Raw genomic sequence first — 17,269 nt, 5'->3', positions numbered from 1 at the left:
TGTCTAATGAAATGAGGGAGGGAGGGAGGGAGGGAGAAGTCAGTGCGGGTCATGAGTCCATGTCTGTGACCTCGGGCAGCATACATTATATAGCACTGCATGAATTCAGCCATGGAATATTTATATAGATGTATGGCTATACATTTATATAAATATATGTATGTATGGCCTATGTGTGTTTGTGTGGTTGTGCAAGTGTATGGCTGTGAGCATATGTGGGAAAAGAAAAAAAGAGAAATTGGTCTTGAAAGAAAAGGCAAACATGCTCTTAATTATGTCCCACAGGGCCGGCAGCAGCTCAGTCCATAGGGGACTCGGCCAAAAAGCGTGGATTGGCAGCTGGCAGCCGAAGAGTTGTCAGTTTGCCTCCAGGGCACTGACGAGGAGTCTGGAAAAATCATGGAGAGGTTTGGGTTCAGCACTGGTTTCATTGCCAAGATCCGGGTGTTGTACAGTGACATTGAGAGTATACTGAAGTTTAATGGCAGTTTGTGTGCTCCCCTCAGGGTGCATAGAGGCATCGGACAGGGCTGCGCTCTGTCTGGGATGCTCTATGCACTCTCCCTAGAACCCCTCCTCAGTAAGATTCGCACAAGCATTGATGGCCTGTTTTTACCTGGCCTGATTTTAGAGAAAGCATTGTTTTATCTGCTTATGCAGGTGACGTCATGGTTTTAGTAAAAAAACAAAGAGATGTCGATATTTTTGTAACTGATTTTCAGGATTGGACTGGAGGTCTGCAGCGGAGCCACACCTGGACTGATGGCAGCGTCTTGTGTGGGAACAACGTTCCTGTTATCACCGGTTCTTTGATGTCACACATCTCACATTATCGTTCCGCACTCCCAGTCCAGACGTATGGGGGGGGGGGGTTAGGGTTAGGGTTAGGGTTAGGGGTTAGGGGGGTGCAAAAGAAAAAGTTTGGGAACCACTGTATTGACCAATAAAGGAGATAATGGATGGACGTTTGATTGGTTTGGTTTGGTTTGGTTTGGTTGGTTGGCCTTCTAGTGTGTTCTAGTCTGTGTGTGTGTGATGAGTTGAGAAGGTCTTCACAACAAAGGGATGTGGTGACTGGAAAACAGGATAACAGCAGACACAAAGACAGAGATTAAATGAAAAGCTGATTGGAGGATATGTGATGACAGGATGACATCTGACTAAATGGTATAAAATAAATGACTTAAACTACAATCAAAGTGTATTCCTCCGTACACACAAAGTTACTACAACATGTAGACTTCCGGAAAACCAGGAAGTCCTGCCCTCTGGTCCAATGACAGGAGCCAATAGCAGCGGGGGAAGGCTAGTGGAATCTCCCGGCTCGGCGGCGTGATATTATTATTATTGTTCTTTAACGTTCTCGTTTATCTGACTCAATAAGATAAATGTATTTATTGCTAGTGATAATGTTAGTCTCTGATTGGTTGATTCTGTGAATCGATGCGCCAATTCTTTGTTTTAGGATGAGAAGTTCAGTTTCGGATCCTTATCTTCGCTCGGGGATTCAGGATACTTTGCTGTCAGTTATGCGTTCATTAGTGCGCCAAAACTGGATTGATTGTCCAAACAGGGCGTTTCTACAGCACTTAAAGAAAAGTCACCGGCTGGGTCATAAACTTCTCACGGCACGTCCGGGAGAGGTTTTCAGTTCATTTATACTAGGTGGCTTAACACATTTGTCAGCTCAGAGGCCGAAGTTGTCTCTTGCGTAGTGCGTGTCTGACAAAGCTACCTCTGTCCCCTATGTTCGCCCCGCCCAGTCAGTGATTAACGTTTGACCAGGTCCGTACCCCCTCAGATCCGCCGCACTGTGAGTCAAGCGCGCCAATGCATCTGGTCCCATCCCAATCCGCGGGACTGTAGAACCCTCATAATTACTTCAATCAATCACATTACGAATAACCAGGAGTATTTCAAAGTTCAACAGTCATCAATTTATTTAGCATTTAGCATTTGAGAGTCTGATTAAGTTAGCGATACTACTACTCCTAACAGCATACACAATACATGAACTTCCCAATAAAAGTACACCAGAATCAACACATCTTGGGCTATGTCATGAAGCAATGAGCAGTTACGAAGCATTCCTACATGGGAACCTTCCTATAACGGAATGGCACCCACAGCCGTTCCATGGTCATCTCAAACAGGATGTCAGGGATGCATTGTGCATCTTTGAAATTCGTGTGGTCTTTGCCCTAATTCCCAATCAGCCGGATGTGTTTATTTTTCTATCGAACGAGCGATGTTGAGGAATATGGCTCCAGCAGCGACCCTGATTTTGATCCAGAGGAGGAGGAATATATTAGAATTTAAGTTTTTTTCATTTGAAAATTACTATTTCAGATGCTGTGTTTTCGTGTGACTTTGTCCTCAAATTATTAACATTATTGCGTAGTTTTGTGTGTCTTTTCAGGCAAGGATACACTTGGGAGTCCGGGGGATAAAATCATTTATTGTTTTGTCATTCAGGTATACACTAAAAACACTTGCAGCCATTTGAATGTGATGAAATATTGGGAGAAGTTGCAAACCTGTGTTGTTTTGCTTTGTTGGTGCAGCCCACTGTGGAACACATCAGCAGTAGCAGATCTGTCAGAAAACAGAAAGAAATTGCGAGTGAGTATAGGAAGCAGCTGTGTCAGATTAGTCTGATCAATTATTCACTGTTTATTTACAACACTTTCAGAATTATTGTTTTCATTTATGTACACTCCTTTGAGTTTAAATTATTTTTGCCATGTTAACTGCAGCTATCCCATCATGCCAGTCAAGTCTGACAGCTCATCCAGCAGATGTTTTGTTCGGGTGTTATCTTAATATTTTTAATGCGCCTCTGTTTTGTTACTTTTCGGAATTATGTCTCTCTATTCATTGTGGATTAGACCAGCAGCATCTTAATCCGTCTACAGCAGCACCAGATGGCCATTAAATCAAACATACACGCATATCCAACCACAAGCACACACAGCGTGCACAATTTTCCTCATTTGTAGTTATTTCATGGAGACATGCTTGTCCAAACTATACTGTGTAGGTCTTCAACTGAAACAGACTCATGGAAAACCAACTTGAACCTTGATAAGAATTAATACATTTTTAAAACAAGTGAGCTGACTTGAAGAGACCCAAACAGAGAGAGAGCACTAACACTGGCAGCAGCATGATTATGACTATGCTGCCTGAAATCTTTTCCTACTTAAGTCGGAAAACACTGCGGTTATTGTGCTTTACACATAATTTAAAATTTGAGAAAGCCACCGTGAATGACATTGCCTTGGCCTCCGGCACCACTGTAAGGAATGTAGGAGTGAGCTTTGAGCAGGTCATTTAAGTCCCAAATAAAACAAATTTCAGGGACTGTATTTTTTCACTCAATATTGCAAATATCAGGCACATTCTATCCCAGAATGATGCAGGAAATCTTCTCCACACATTTGTTTCCTTTAGGCTGAATTATTGTAGTTCATTATTATCAGGCTGCCCTAATGAGTCTCTAAAGACTCTCCAGTTGGGCTAGAATGCAGCTGCACATGTGTTATACTGGATATACTGTTTTCTTCCTCACACCAGACTGTCCTCAGTTGAGGTCGGTTCTCCTGCTCCCTGCTTCTTCGTGGTTTCACTGAACACCTCCGACACTTGAGTTTTTGACATATTTCCACACCCTTGTGGCACCTCTCACCTGGGGGAATTCCAGAGGAGTCCATGGAGATGTATGCCAGAGCCAGTACTGTGTGTGGTGTTATATTCCATCACATAACTGCTGCATGGATAGAACCACATGCATGTTCGTCCGGTATACTTTGGCATACCAGCCTTCGTAATTTACAAACCCCAATTCCCAAAAAATGTATATTTGTATTCACATTGACAAAGCAGACATTGGGTAAAATGCAAATAAAAAACAGAAAGCAATGAATCGAAAATTCCCCTTACCTATACTTAGTTGAAAACGGTACAAATACAATATAGTAATGTTTTCACTTAACTTTATAGTCTTACAATGCCCCTGTTTTGAAACTTGTTGTAGGTGTTAAATTTCGACTGTGTTCATATTTACAAAAAGAGAAGTTGATCAGACAAAACATGAATCATTTTGTATTTGTACTGTATCCAATTAAGTAAAAGTAACAGAATATTCAAATTACTGCTTTCTGGTTATATCTGGATGTTACACACTGTGCAATTTGGCAACATGTGTTGGCAGAGCAGAGGCTTATAGAACAGTAGAGGACTGATTCAATCCTGATTCCCACCACCATTGCAATATTTCCTCCTATGGTTCATTTGTGGAGGCCTGCAGAACGCACTGCAGACCAAAGCAACTTCACAGACTGCCACTTTGAGGAGGTGTAGATGACATATATAATGTTCTCACATAACCTTTGTTGTTATTTAACTTCTCTTGAACATTTATGTCATTATGTGCTGATGTTTGAGAGAGGTCTTTTGTGTCTTGGTGCTCTGTGGATGGATGGGTGTGATGTTGGTCAGTACGGATTAACTGGGCTTGAGAGAGCACAGACTCAAACTGAGACATGAGTACATCATTTGGTCATATGTTTATTGTATGTTTAATAGTATTTCACAGAGACACTGGTAAATAAAACTGTTTTTAACAATGCAGATTCCAAACACATATACAAAAGTTTTTTCCAACATGTATACACCTGCTTACACAGAGCATAGGCTAAATATGTGGCAGAATCCTATTTGCTATTATAAAAAAAAAAAGTTATGGTGACAGAATCTATTTAGACAGTGGGTGACAAATATGTTGTCTGAAAAGTGTCTGTAAAGTTTAAGTGTAATTGAGGAGATATGTGATATCATATGATGTTTCCACAAACCGGCTCCCAAAAAACTAGATAAGCTCCAGTAATTGTTTATACCAAAAATCTAAGGAAATATTGACTGATTAGCACGTCCATGTCTACTCTATGTAAAATCAATTAAGTGTGACTTTTTACAGTACAGTTCCCCGTAGATCCTAGGAAGAAAGACCTGAGTGGAGACCTGAATGGGGCTCTGTGAGTGTATCCCAGCAGATTCCCTATCAGCACAGATAACATAGAGCATCACAATCACTACAGGAGAAAGTTGTTTTTTTGGGAGAGATCTGAGGTGCAGGGTCATTATTTTACAATTGGAAATTTTTTCTAACAATCAATACTTGGACATAGAAAATGTCCTAATTTCATCTGTTGGCTTTGAAAAGGTAGAATTAAGGATATTGAAATGTACTTCTTTCCCAGAGTTGTATGTGTTTACCTGTTTTATGAAGCCTGTCCTGTAAAGATGAAGACCCTGTCTAGCTATTAGTATCAATATCATTAGTCATACTTACACTTGTACTATCGTTATTGTTGCTGTGCTTCTCTCTGTGTGTTTGTGTCTCTCTCTCTCTTTCTACACCCAACCTGTCGAGGCAGATGGCCACCCACCAAGAGCCCGGTTCCGCCCGAGGTTTCTTTCCGTTAAAGGGAGTTTTTTCTTACCGCTGTTGCTAAGTGCTTGCTCGTGGGGGAATGTTGGGCTTCTTTAAATGCTCTGTATGTAAAGTGCCTTGAGATAACGTTTGTTGTGATTTGGCGCTATATAAATAAAGTTGAATCGAATTGAATTGAAATGTACATAAAGGTAAACATATAATGTTACTGCAAAAGAAAGCTCTAAGATATGTTAATATAACTAGAAATGGTTACAATAACAACTAGGCCTGAGCAAATCGAAGCCATCAGCTCTGATCAGCTCTATGATCTAGTTCACTAATATCATAATAATTGTCTAACTTTTGGCCTCTGTGATGATTGCTTACAAGTTTCAGAGGTACCCTAAGCTTTGTAAGTTGTAAAGATGGTCAGCATACAGTAATAATTGACTTGCTGGCTTCTGTCCATGACAGTGGATTTGAACTTGCTTCACCTGATTGCGCCCTACATATCATATATGATATATACATGTGGTAGATATCACTCTAAGAGTGAGTAGGATGATGTAATATAATCTAGTGTTATTCACAGCCCAAATGAATAAAATTGGTACAAAATCAAAACAAATAAAAGTCACTTTAGACATGTTGTACCATGAACACTCTTATCTTCATCATCATCCTCACAGATTTTGTAAATATTCATGAATTGCTGCATGCAAATAGATACTTTATCATTACAATGTACACATCATTACAATAAGTGTGTATACTGTACACACATTCCAGTCCACAATGACGCTAGACATTTGGAAAGACTCACACCAATGATCTACAACGACAGCTCCACATATTGTACACATCTGACTGAGGAAAAGACATACAAAGTAATGCGCAAAACATCTCAAAATAACCACACAAGTGTGGTCTGTGTGATGGAACACACACACACTCACTCATAGTGCTCTTAGCCAGTGTATGTAGGAAGGTCAGTCTCAGTGCTTCATCTCTTAATCATGATGATTGCCAACCAATCTCTCCCTCTCATTTCTATCTGTCTCACTGACTCACTGTCTTTCTTTCTCCCTCAACCACTTAAGCCTGAGTGAAGACTGTACCAGGTATTTGATGAAATATTTTTAGAAGTCTAAAATTTAAATGATCCTGATAAACAGAAGGAATGAAAACTTCCACAAGCGGAAAGGGGACTTCAACAATACTGGCAATGAAGACCACACACACACACACACACACACACAGAATGTCCACTCAGTGGTGCTGGACATCTTGAAGGAATTGGAAGGGGATAGTTACTGTCTGTATTCTGATGTGCAAATTGGACAGCTGTTCCTCCACATTACATGCACTGAATGGCGTGTTGAGCAGACTCACTGTGGGAAGCATGCCGAGTGACTTGCACTCCCACACTTTTATTATCATGGCGGCACCTCATTTCCCTACATCCTTAAGTAAGTCAACACATTGAGTTATAGCCACTGCCATTACCTTGAGGAAGTGTCATGATCAAGTGTTTGTGTACAATGTGTCATCCCTTTGTTCCAGGACACATCACCCAACACAACACAGTACAAAATGTGCACAGGAAAATACCTGTTGTGCAGGACAAACTGTAGTATCTGATGTGGAGGACAGAATTTCTAGTGCACATTATATAGTGTTTGGTGCACGCGACATAGTGTCTGGTGTGCCTGACATAGTATCTGGTACACAGGATATAATGTCCAGTGCTGAGGACATAGTGACTGGTGTACATTACATGGTATCTGGTGTGTATGAAATATTATAAAGAAATTATTGACGTGTTTATCCAGTCCCCAAGAAACTTTTTTTTTGGTTTGGTAGAAAAACTCAGGCTGCACCGAATTCACATCTAAAGTTCGTCACCATCACCTGCACTCTTTAGGTAAGAGCAGTTCAGTCTTGACACGGGCTTGGAGCATCTATAAAGTTTTGACTCTTTCCATCATGTTTGAATAAATTTGTATTTTAACTAGGGAGCCATGTAATGATGGATAATACCATAGCAAGAGGTCAAAAAAAAAAGCAGAACATTCAGCTCCTCTTGACAGAAATACATGAGAGAGATAGACAGATAAAAAGAGATGGGAGGGACGTATGATGGGCATAAATAAGTTAAGAAGTTAAAAAATTGCTAGAAAGGAAGTGCGAGAAATCGAAGCAGGGAGGAATGAGAAAGAAAGAAAGAAAGAAAGGAAGAAAGAAAGAAAGAAAGAAAGAAAGAAAGAAAGAAAGAAAGAAAGAAAGAAAAGAGGGATGAATGGAGGAGGAAAGATAAGTTTAAGAAATAGGAGAGGGAACAAGAAGAAAGAAGAAAGTTGAAAGATGAAAGATGAAAGACACTACCACTCTCTCTCTCCTATCTCTCTCTCTGTCTCTCTCTCTCTCACACACACTCACACACACACACATAATGTTCAGGACACTCCCCTTGGGATGGTTCTTTAGTGCTCCAGTAACACTGGGTTCAGACTGAGGACAGGAAACAAACACAAACCCACACACACACACACACACACACACACACACACACACACACACGTGTACGAGCACACACACGTATACACACACACAAACACATAGCAGTATCCACTGAACACACTACGGTAAAGTAACACAAAATAGCAAATGTGTGTGTGGGATACAAACAATCAAATGCAGTATGTGTGCAGATTGTTTGTATTCAAGTTCAATTGTGTGTGCAGTACTTATATTTCTCTCTCTTTCTGCTATGTGTGTGCCTTTCTTTTCTTCAGTGGCGCCCCCTGTGTTTCTGGTACCAGAGTGCAGTTGGCAGGTTCTGGCAGCCCTGATATTCCCGCCTCATCTCGGAGTCCGTCAGAGGGGGAGTGGCATTGCAGGGTGCACCTGCCAGCGTCACATTCAGAAGGCCCACCTGTGGCTCCTGAACATAAGACAGCCCGACGGCCTGATCCAATGATTGGAGAAGGAAAAGGCAGAAAAACGGGGAGGGTTTAGTATACTCAGAAATGGTATTTTAAGTGAGCCACAATTTTCCTTTGTGAAGAGCAATTTCATGAATCAAAAGGGATCCTAGTAAAAAGGATGTTCTGGCCCTCTTCTTCTTTCATTGAATTCCCAGGCATTTCTTGAGATCTGCTTGAAGTGTTTCTATCCTCTCTATCTTCTAGTGATGCTTTCCTCCACTGTCTCCTCGTGTCACTTTTCTCCTAGACACTCACTTTTTCATTGCCCTTTGAACTTGGTAGGGTTTAATGTTTTCTCCCTCCTTGACTCTTTTGCCCCAAATCTTTATGCACCATAGCTGTAGATCAAGTTCTTCTCTGCCTTACCTCAACTCCATCAAGTACTTTACTCAGATCTGCATTGAATGTTACCCACTATTCCATGCTACTGTAATTTGGCCACTTAATTTGTGGCTGTGGCCTTAGATTGAGCTCAAGTTTTCAGATGTTCTCAAATTATCCTCATCAGCCAATGAGATATTGATGATAGCAAGCTGTGGGCTGTGTCCTGCCACCGAGTTTCACTCAACAGACTTAACACATGCTGATAGAGCTTACCCCATCAGAGAAGAACATAGATCAATTTAGAACATCGTTGCTCAGTGTTGAAGGCAAAATATTCTTTAGCATAGTTGTCATGCACATGGCTGACTATCCCCTGAGGAGCTTGGTGCAGAAAGGTGGGATCTCAAAAGAACCAGGGTGTCTGGAGCACACAGGTGTGGTCACACAGCTGATTGGGGAAGCCTGGGAGAACAAGGAGGGCTTGTTTGTTCTTGGTTGTTCTGTGGTCCTTATACTAGGTTATGAGACGTTATACTGGTGTTCTGTGACAGCTTTAGTCTGAGAGGCTACTGTTATGCAGAGTGGCACAAGGCCTTGAAGCCTGACTAACATCACCCTGTATGGCTAGTGCAACAAACTGAAGCTCCCCGTCAGTAGCCTGAATAAAGAGTTGCGACTGACTTGTAGCTCCCATCAGCTCAGTGGTTGGTGTCCCTCCTTCCTAACATGCGTCAAGTAAACTGCAGACCTTCTCAAATTTCCACTTGTGCCTCAGGCTTTAATTTGCCTTTGTTGTTTCTATGTGATCAACATAGTTTGTCACCTCACCAAATTGCCACACAGTCAATATAGGCATCATGTCCAGAGGTTCACTTATTTTGTGTGAGTGCCCTATGTGATAATGGCGTCAGTCAAATTAGTATATGCAGTATGTACTGACAATAAAAGATGACACACCTTCCCAAAATGATCCAGCAGACAGGTTGCAGGGCTGATTGTGGTCCAGCTGCTGTCCTGCCAGCCTGCATTCAGACCCCAGTTCTGGTTATTGTGACGGGTCAGGCTCTGGATCAGAACCACATTGTGGTGCTTCTGAGATCCCAACAGCCTCTTGGACAGAACACCACTGTAACTCTGATCCACAAACAGCAGAACCCTGCTTGCCCTGCAGCCAGCTAGATCCACCAGCAATTCGTTGACCGAGTATCGTTCCTTCAGGTCAGCCTAAGGAGGGAGGTTGGCATGTAGACCAATACTGGTTATTTTTCGACAACAATTTTTTTTCTCACATTTTTGGTTGTTTGTTGATAAAGTCCTCACAAGACATTTTAAGTTAACTGAGTGAGACACCAGTCTGTGGCTTTAATGCATCTCTTACAATGCCGTTGAAGTTGGCGTCCCACAGCAGCATGGTGCCGTCACTGTGTGCAGGTGAGTTCAGGTAGAGAACCAGCGAGTCAGCGCAGTGTTGCTTCCTGCAGATGTATGAAATGTGGTTGCGAATGGCCGCCTTGTCCGTGGCTGAGTACACACTGTCCAACTCTGTGGATGGAAGGGATAAAGGAGCTGTCAGGAGTGCTTTAGGAGATCAAGAGACATTGTATGAATGCTAAATTCATTTTTTGAAGAGGTTAATAATTTTAGCCATGCTAGATGTATGACCCCAAGGACGTCGATATCTGTCTGTGGTTGGCAGTTCTTCACAACCATGGAGCATAGACCTTGGACCCACATTGGGCCAGGTCCAAATTCCCAGTAATCGCAAGTTGTGCCAGTCACATGCACATAAACATTTGGATTACACTCGGATAAGGCAACAATTGATTTTTTTAAGCATCACCCTGTATATACACCATAATGTGGTTGAAATCGGCACACATCAGATGGTTATAGACCGAGAAAATGCGTTTGTAAATCGTACCAGGAAGTTGTCCATATCCAGCAAAGAAGGTCTTGATGTGATCTTTGAGGAAACCATTGTTCTGAAGAATTCTGTAGAATTTCCTTAGGTTCTGCAGGTGTTGCTGGAATGTCATTTGCTGCCGCCAGCCTCCTGTACACATCATATAACCACGCAAACACACACCATGAAAATCCGAATAACGCAGCAATCTCCCTTAAACTTTTCTTAATGGCCCTGGCATATGTTGAAAATTTTAACAAATTGAGGATTTAGTGTTTTGTCACAGAAGCTTGAAAGGTGTTTTAACTAGTAACATTTCATACTGAAGAATGTCCCAAAGATGTCAGGATGGCCGAGCGGTCTAAGGCGCCAGACTCAAGGTGAAAAACTTCCGTAATGCGGGACTTCTGGTCTCCGAATGGAGGCGTGGGTTCAAATCCCACTTCTGACAACATCTTTAACTGCATTTCATTGGCTAACTTTTCTTAATGGCCCTGGCATATGTTGGAAATTTTGTTGCGGCAATATGTTGAACATTTTAACAAACTGACGATTTAGTGTTTTGTCACAGAAGCTTGAAAGGTGTTTTAACTAGTAACATTTCATACTGAAGAAAGTCAGTTCCACTCAGTAGTCAGGATGGCCGAGCGGTCTAAGGCGCCAGACTCAAGGTGAAAAACCTTTCCTTAATGTGGGACTTCTGGTCTCGGAATGGAGGCGTGGGTTCAAATCCCACTTCTGACAACATCTTTAACTGCATTTCATTGGCTAACTTTTCTTAATGGCCCTGGCATATGTTGGAAATTTTGTTGTTGCAATATGTTGAACATTTTAACAAACTGACGATTTAGTGTTTTGTCACAGAAGCTTGAAAGGTGTTTTAACTAGTAACATTTCATACTGAAGAAAGTCAGTTCCACTCAGTAGTCAGGATGGCCGAGCGGTCTAAGGCGCCAGACTCAAGGTGAAAAACCTTTCCTTAATGTGGGACTTCTGGTCTCCGAATGGAGGCGTGGGTTCAAATCCCACTTCTGACAACCTCGTTAACTGCATTTTCATTGGCTAACTGCTTTTCATTGGCTTGTACCTGTACGTGCTGATTGACAATAAAGTTGAATCTCACCTCATTCAGCTATGATCACTCACATAAAATGGTCCTGTGGCTGACCATGTAATCGTCCAGGATCTCAACTGGGGTACATGAACAGTACTAATGCAATTGAATGGGGTAACCCACCTTGGGTTATCAGTCTGCCAATGTTCATCTCAATCACACAGGTAGTAACACGGAGACAATGTATAGTAGCTAACATATCATCCATAGAATCAAGATAACATACATCAAGATAACATTACCTGAGATGAGCACAGCATGGTCACAGGTCTGGTAGAGCCGGCAGGAGAGGTGAGTCGCCAGCGGCTGATGGTGGCAGCGACGGGTGTTTTTATTGAGCTCACAGCTGGAGACGGGCAGGCTTGGGGGGCTGATCAGCAAAGGCTGAGGGCACTGAGCAAACTCTGCTTTGTCTTGTGGGGGGTACATAACAATTCAAGCATGCGTTTAGAGTGCCAGTTGTAGATTTTTGAGTTCATGGCAATGTGGCAAAGTTCCTACTTCATAATTCATTTTTTGTTTCATGACTGTTTCATTACCTCAAGACCTAAAACTGTTTATTATGACATGTGCTGGCAGGCGGTGTTACATTTTGGTTTGCTAGCAAAGTAGGAATATGGCAAATTACATCAGTAAGTTATTTGATTTCATATTCATTGCCATGGACCTAAATGCAATGCAAGACATTAAATGCATTCTTGAATATTGGGATCACAACAACAAGTATTGATGAAAAATAACAGAACCTTTATTATTATTTATTATTATTCATTTACCTTCATTTTGTTTATTAATTTTTGGCTGTCATTGGATGTATTTAATGGAAATGTCCCTTTCTGCAAAGCATGAATCAATCACTAATCACACAGGACAGGATGTGACAGGACAGATCACGTGTCTTTTAATCACCAGTAAGCTCAAAGATCCCGCTATACTTCATATGAAGCAGCCTAAACACAATCTGTTAAGACTGATAGACTCTTTTGTTCAGGGTCCCCAAGGCTAGTCTTTTTTTTTAGCCCTGATCTCTCCCCCTGGCCGGGGGATCAAAGATCACATGACCCGTGAGGGGTCAGCTTTTGGATCATTCTCTACAAAACATCTACATTAAGGGGCAAAATATGAATACTCCTACTACTACTACTTTTATGTAAACGCCAGAATTTTGAAGGACTTCTCTGTCACTGCCAGTGCCACTCCCTGTTATGGTTATACTGCACTTACCAGTATGAAGTTGCACAAACAGAACTCTATTTTCTAAAGACTACTGTGCTCTGTGTTCTAGTAGGTGTTCACCTGTTCATTTGTCATTCTGCTTTACGTCTTTTGAAGTGCACTGGAGCCTCAAGCAGTGAGATTTTCAGACCCTAATGAAAGCAGGCAAATGAGGATTAGACTCACCCACACATTTGAGCCTCTGTGTTCGGTTTTTGTCTTCCACCCCAAATACCAAAGGCAAGAAGTGGACTTCACAGAGACCTCCAATGGCCGGCTGCAACAGGCGGCTCCCAGCACTGATCGAGCTGCTGGAGGCACTACCGTGCAGCGGCATACCTGCCAGCCTGTTGTATCTGTTACCCATAAGCCTCTCTGGCCCCACCTGACGGCGCTTCAGCTGGTTCTGACAACGACCCTTTAATGCTCGAGTCAAACACTCCTCACCTGAACACAAAGACAAAGATCGTTGAAAGAAATCATCAGTGTAGTGATGCAAAAAGTGGAGGTGCTAGAACATTCAACAATATTGTTGAAGTTTAGAAAAGTTATTCCTTTCAATGTTTTGTGTTGTGCTGTAACCACATAGCAACTGTTGACACATTGGCATTGAGTAAACCTGTGCTGTGAATATTTTCATAAAAATGTATTAATTAATTAGGATCAGGTTGGCCGCATTTTCATTGTATATCCTGTTTAAATGCAGTTCGGTTGAATCATTACATAGTTGGCTTTAACAAGCTGGGCTCAAGAAGTGCTAATTATTTCATATTCTGCCAATGACGACAGACTGGCTGCTGACTCACCAAGGTAAATGCCATCCAGGTGGGAACACCTCTTTTTTGTCACGTTCATGTCCACATAGAAGAGGAACACTTGGTGTCCAAAGTTTTCGCCAGGGTTTGGGTCCAGCACCAGCACGGCATCATGAGTCATGGATTGGGAGAAAGTCTGCTGCTGTCTGTGACTGATACTGACTTTGGAACCTGCCATCCCGCATGACGAGTGGTAGGAGTCTGGCAGGATGGCCAGCACTTTGTCTTGATGGGCGAAACACACAACAATGACATTTGTCAATCTGAACCTTACATGAGCTTTTACCTGCAAAGGTTTCCTGAACCTTTAAATTGTCTGTCAGTCTGGTTCAGTAGTAGGCTACACAATCATGGGGAAGACAACCATATTCTAATTTATTAAGCTATACCTGTATTTGCTTTTTACACCAACACTATGCAGTAGCATTACTTTGTCTTTGTCATAGCGATAACTGTGTTTTTATCAGATTTGGCTAACACCTGGCAGGTTGGTTGGGGTTAATGTCACTATTAATTTATTTTCAAATTGGTCAAAGGTCAATCAGATTTAGCCCAAAGCTAATTATGAAGGCATAAACTATGGCAATTATATGAAATACAGGTTTACATTGTACAGTATTTGACAGACATTTTTAGTTTGTTAGTTGTTTAGTTATGTCTTGATTTCTTGATATGTTACATACATACATATGTTGTGAATATATTACCAGCACATATTTAATTTATATTCCCAGTAAGGCAATGTAGAACAAACTTTTATTTTTAAATTGTATTAAATAAATTCTAATAAAACGTAAAGATGAGACTGAATTGGCCTCAGATGCTGTGGCAGGGTGAGGGTTAGGGGAGGGCAGACAGAACAGGCTTTGTCATCTTTGGGAATCAGGTGGGTTGTTGGAACACAGGACACCCTGTCTCACTTCAGGGTGCCCTGGAGTTCATAAGGGATTCATATTTATGCTATATAGCTGTGGTTTTGAATTTAGTTGGATGTTTGAGCCATGTGTTATTATTGTCATTTTGCCTGATCTGTCACATGACATTATTGACATTATTAACATTAACATTACATTGACATCTTCATTTGTCAAACGATAGAACTTTATTTTCCCCATCATGTAATGTAAATGGATTTGTCCATCTGCTGTGATCTTTTCCCTCCTTACCTGTGGCAGTATGTAGCTCTGACACATACACAGCGATTGCTGATAGTGGAGGCTGAGAGAACCTTCGGCACTCTGCTTCGGACAGTGAAGACACCTGTAAACACCGGTCCCGCTGGTCCAAATGCAGGGACTGGAGTCCTGAGCGGACCCAGTGCTCCAACCGGCCCGGGGCCACGCTGGCCACATAGCCCACCCAGACTTCAAGGACAAGCAGGATGGAGAGAGGAGCCACCATGCTCACTATGACTGGATTTGCTCTTCCTTTCCTCTGGATTTCCCCTCTTTTCTTCTCAATTCCTCCTTTTTTAGTTTGTGCTTTTCTGTTGTCGTTTCACTCCTTTTTCTTTTCCTCCTTCTGTATTCCTTGCGTTTTTCCCTTTCTTCTCCGTCGTTACCTTCAAATTCTTCCCTTTGTATTTGTCCAGTTTTGTTTTCTGACTTTCCTTTTATCCTTAATTCCTCCTTTTACTGTTTTACCTCAGATTTTTTCCCTATACTTTTTTCTCTTAATTCTCTCAATGTTTTTCTTTGTTTTAGAGTTTCCTCTCAAAACTCCTTTTCCTCTTGCTTCTTTGTTTACTATTCCTTCTCTTTCTTAATCCCTCTTTTCTCCCTTGGACTCTTTTGGTTAGTTGTTATATTATGGGGTTTTCCCCTTTTCTCCTCCTCTTTTATTCCTCTTCTTATCCTGGATTGAAGATGATACAGATGGTGACAGCAGATCCTTTCCCAATTATTTATCCAAGTGACCGACAGTTAGGACATCCTCATAGGAAATCTGTATTTTTCTCTCTCCTTTTTTCTGACTCAGCCTCTGAAGAATCTTGAGACTTCTTCTTTCTCTTTGTTTAGGTCTTTTTTGTCACTTCAGAACAAACTATCAAAACAAGGCCCTTTTTGTTGTTTTGACATGGAAAGGCATGGCTATATTTCTTCATTCATTACTTTCTCCTTTTGGCTTATTCTATTGTTCCTTCTTTCCTTGACCTCTGACTCGAGAGAAGTTACATGAACAAGGCTTCTGGTTGATCTTACAGTTAAAGACTTCCTTTCTTTCTCTCCTCACTTTTCCTCCTCACCCCCTCTTCTCTTCTGCCTTTCAGAGACTACTCACATGTCACAGAAGCAGCTGATTTAGGCTCTTGGGTGTTTTCTATTACCCAACTTCTCCGTCTCTTTAAAAAATTCCTCTTCACTCCGTCTCAGATTTAAATGTAGGTCTGAAGCAGCTTCAGGCTCTCAGGTGAAGGCTCATCCCAAAGGCAGTAAAGAGAAAAACTCAGTCGTCAGGGACAGAAGACAAATCCATTTAGTTTTGCAGGAACAAGCACTTTATTCTAGAGAGTTTGTCCTGCTCTCTTTGATTGAAATGCCCAAAGATCTCTGCCCTCCCAAAAACGTCCTGCTGCTCCTCCACTCCACTTCAGTCTGCACACTCTCCGTTAATGCTCACTCTCTCCCTTGTTCTTGGATATGAGGGAGAGAGTGAGAGAGAGAGAGAGAGAGAGAGGGAGAGGTGAAGAGAAGACATGGAAGGAGATGAGGAGGGCAGGGCAAGGAGAGAAGCAAAATGAAGGGGGGGGGGGGGGAAGAATGACTAATTTGAAGACAAGAGGAAGAAAGAGAGATGGATTAAAAAGAGAAGCAATGACAAAATAAGAAAAGGGGAAAATAAGGAGGAGGGACGACAGAACGGGAAGGGGAAAAGACAGAAGAAACACTGCTTAGGACGGAGGTGTTTGGAGCCAGTTGGAAAGAGGGGAGAGGACAGTGCAAGAAGGAAGGAATGGTGGAAGAGAAAAGGCAGAAGAGGGCAGAGGCAGAAATAAAAGGAGAGAAGGGGATGAGAAAAAGAGATTGACAAATGTGAAAGAGCAATGGAAAGAAGGGAAAAAAATGAAAAAAGGACATGGATTAAAGACAGTGAAGGACAGAAGCAGCGAAGGTGGAATGTAAATACAAGGGGAAGATAAACAAGTAGAGAAGGAAAAGAGTGGGGAGGAAGAATTAAATGATTTTTGAAGTTTTTCTCTTCTTTTTTTATATTTTTGACCACATGGGATCAGCACTCAACTGCAAGGGAATACATAAGGGTTTTGTGTTTTGCTAGTCGTGGTGGCAAGCATTCGCAGAAGTCGAGTGCCTAGCCGACTGACCCGTGGCTACAAAGACTGACATTCATGACATGGAATGTCACCTCTCTGGTGGGAAAAGTGCAACCGCATGTTGTGGGAGTGAAGAATCTGATATATTAGCAGGAACTGTAGTAGTCGTATTAGTAGTAGTACTACTAGAAGTACTATTGGCT

At 41.8% G+C, this 17,269-nt stretch overlaps 1 protein-coding gene and 3 non-coding genes across 4 annotated transcripts; 3 read left to right on the top strand and 1 right to left on the bottom strand.

Moving 5' to 3' along the window:
* Positions 1-7,925: 7,925 nt before the first annotated feature.
* LOC143003925 (uncharacterized) lies at positions 7,926-16,407 on the bottom strand. Its single transcript, XM_076154717.1, has 8 exons — positions 14,962-16,407; positions 13,787-14,020; positions 13,167-13,427; positions 12,008-12,178; positions 10,670-10,801; positions 10,127-10,290; positions 9,706-9,972; positions 7,926-8,405 (listed from the first exon to the last, which is right to left on the bottom strand). The coding sequence occupies exons 1-8, from the start codon at positions 15,194-15,196 to the stop codon at positions 8,229-8,231; spliced, it is 1,641 nt and encodes a 546-aa protein (XP_076010832.1). The 5' UTR covers positions 15,197-16,407; the 3' UTR covers positions 7,926-8,228.
* On the top strand, positions 10,994-11,102 carry trnal-caa (transfer RNA leucine (anticodon CAA)). Its single transcript has 2 exons — positions 10,994-11,031; positions 11,057-11,102. It is a non-coding gene; the product is annotated as a tRNA-Leu (tRNA).
* On the top strand, positions 11,285-11,395 carry trnal-caa (transfer RNA leucine (anticodon CAA)). Its single transcript has 2 exons — positions 11,285-11,322; positions 11,350-11,395. It is a non-coding gene; the product is annotated as a tRNA-Leu (tRNA).
* Positions 11,578-11,688, top strand: trnal-caa (transfer RNA leucine (anticodon CAA)). The gene is made up of 2 exons: positions 11,578-11,615; positions 11,643-11,688. It is a non-coding gene; the product is annotated as a tRNA-Leu (tRNA).
* Positions 16,408-17,269: the final 862 nt, after the last annotated feature.

This window comes from Genypterus blacodes, unplaced genomic scaffold (assembly GCF_046128005.1).
Source record: "Genypterus blacodes isolate CSIRO-AG114 ecotype Tasmania unplaced genomic scaffold, CSIRO-AGI_Gbla_v1 ptg000008l_1, whole genome shotgun sequence".
In the NCBI taxonomy this organism is placed as follows: Eukaryota; Metazoa; Chordata; class Actinopteri; order Ophidiiformes; family Ophidiidae; genus Genypterus; species Genypterus blacodes.
Note: the sequence above shows the minus strand (reverse complement) of the source record. Positions and strands in the feature narration are given on the sequence as shown.

What these genes read in the sequence shown, in the direction of transcription:
- LOC143003925 (XM_076154717.1), bottom strand. Translation starts at nt 15,196, where the DNA reads ATGGTGGCTCCTCTCTCCATCCTGCTTGTCCTTGAAGTCTGGGTGGGC. An exon ending in CCTGGATGGCATTTACCTTG is followed by an intron (nt 13,428 to 13,786) that starts GTGAGTCAGCAG and finishes CTTTGTGTTCAG; the next exon opens with GTGAGGAGTGTTTGACTCGA. An exon ending in ACAGAGGCTCAAATGTGTGG is followed by an intron (nt 12,179 to 13,166) that starts GTGAGTCTAATC and finishes ACCCCCCACAAG; the next exon opens with ACAAAGCAGAGTTTGCTCAG.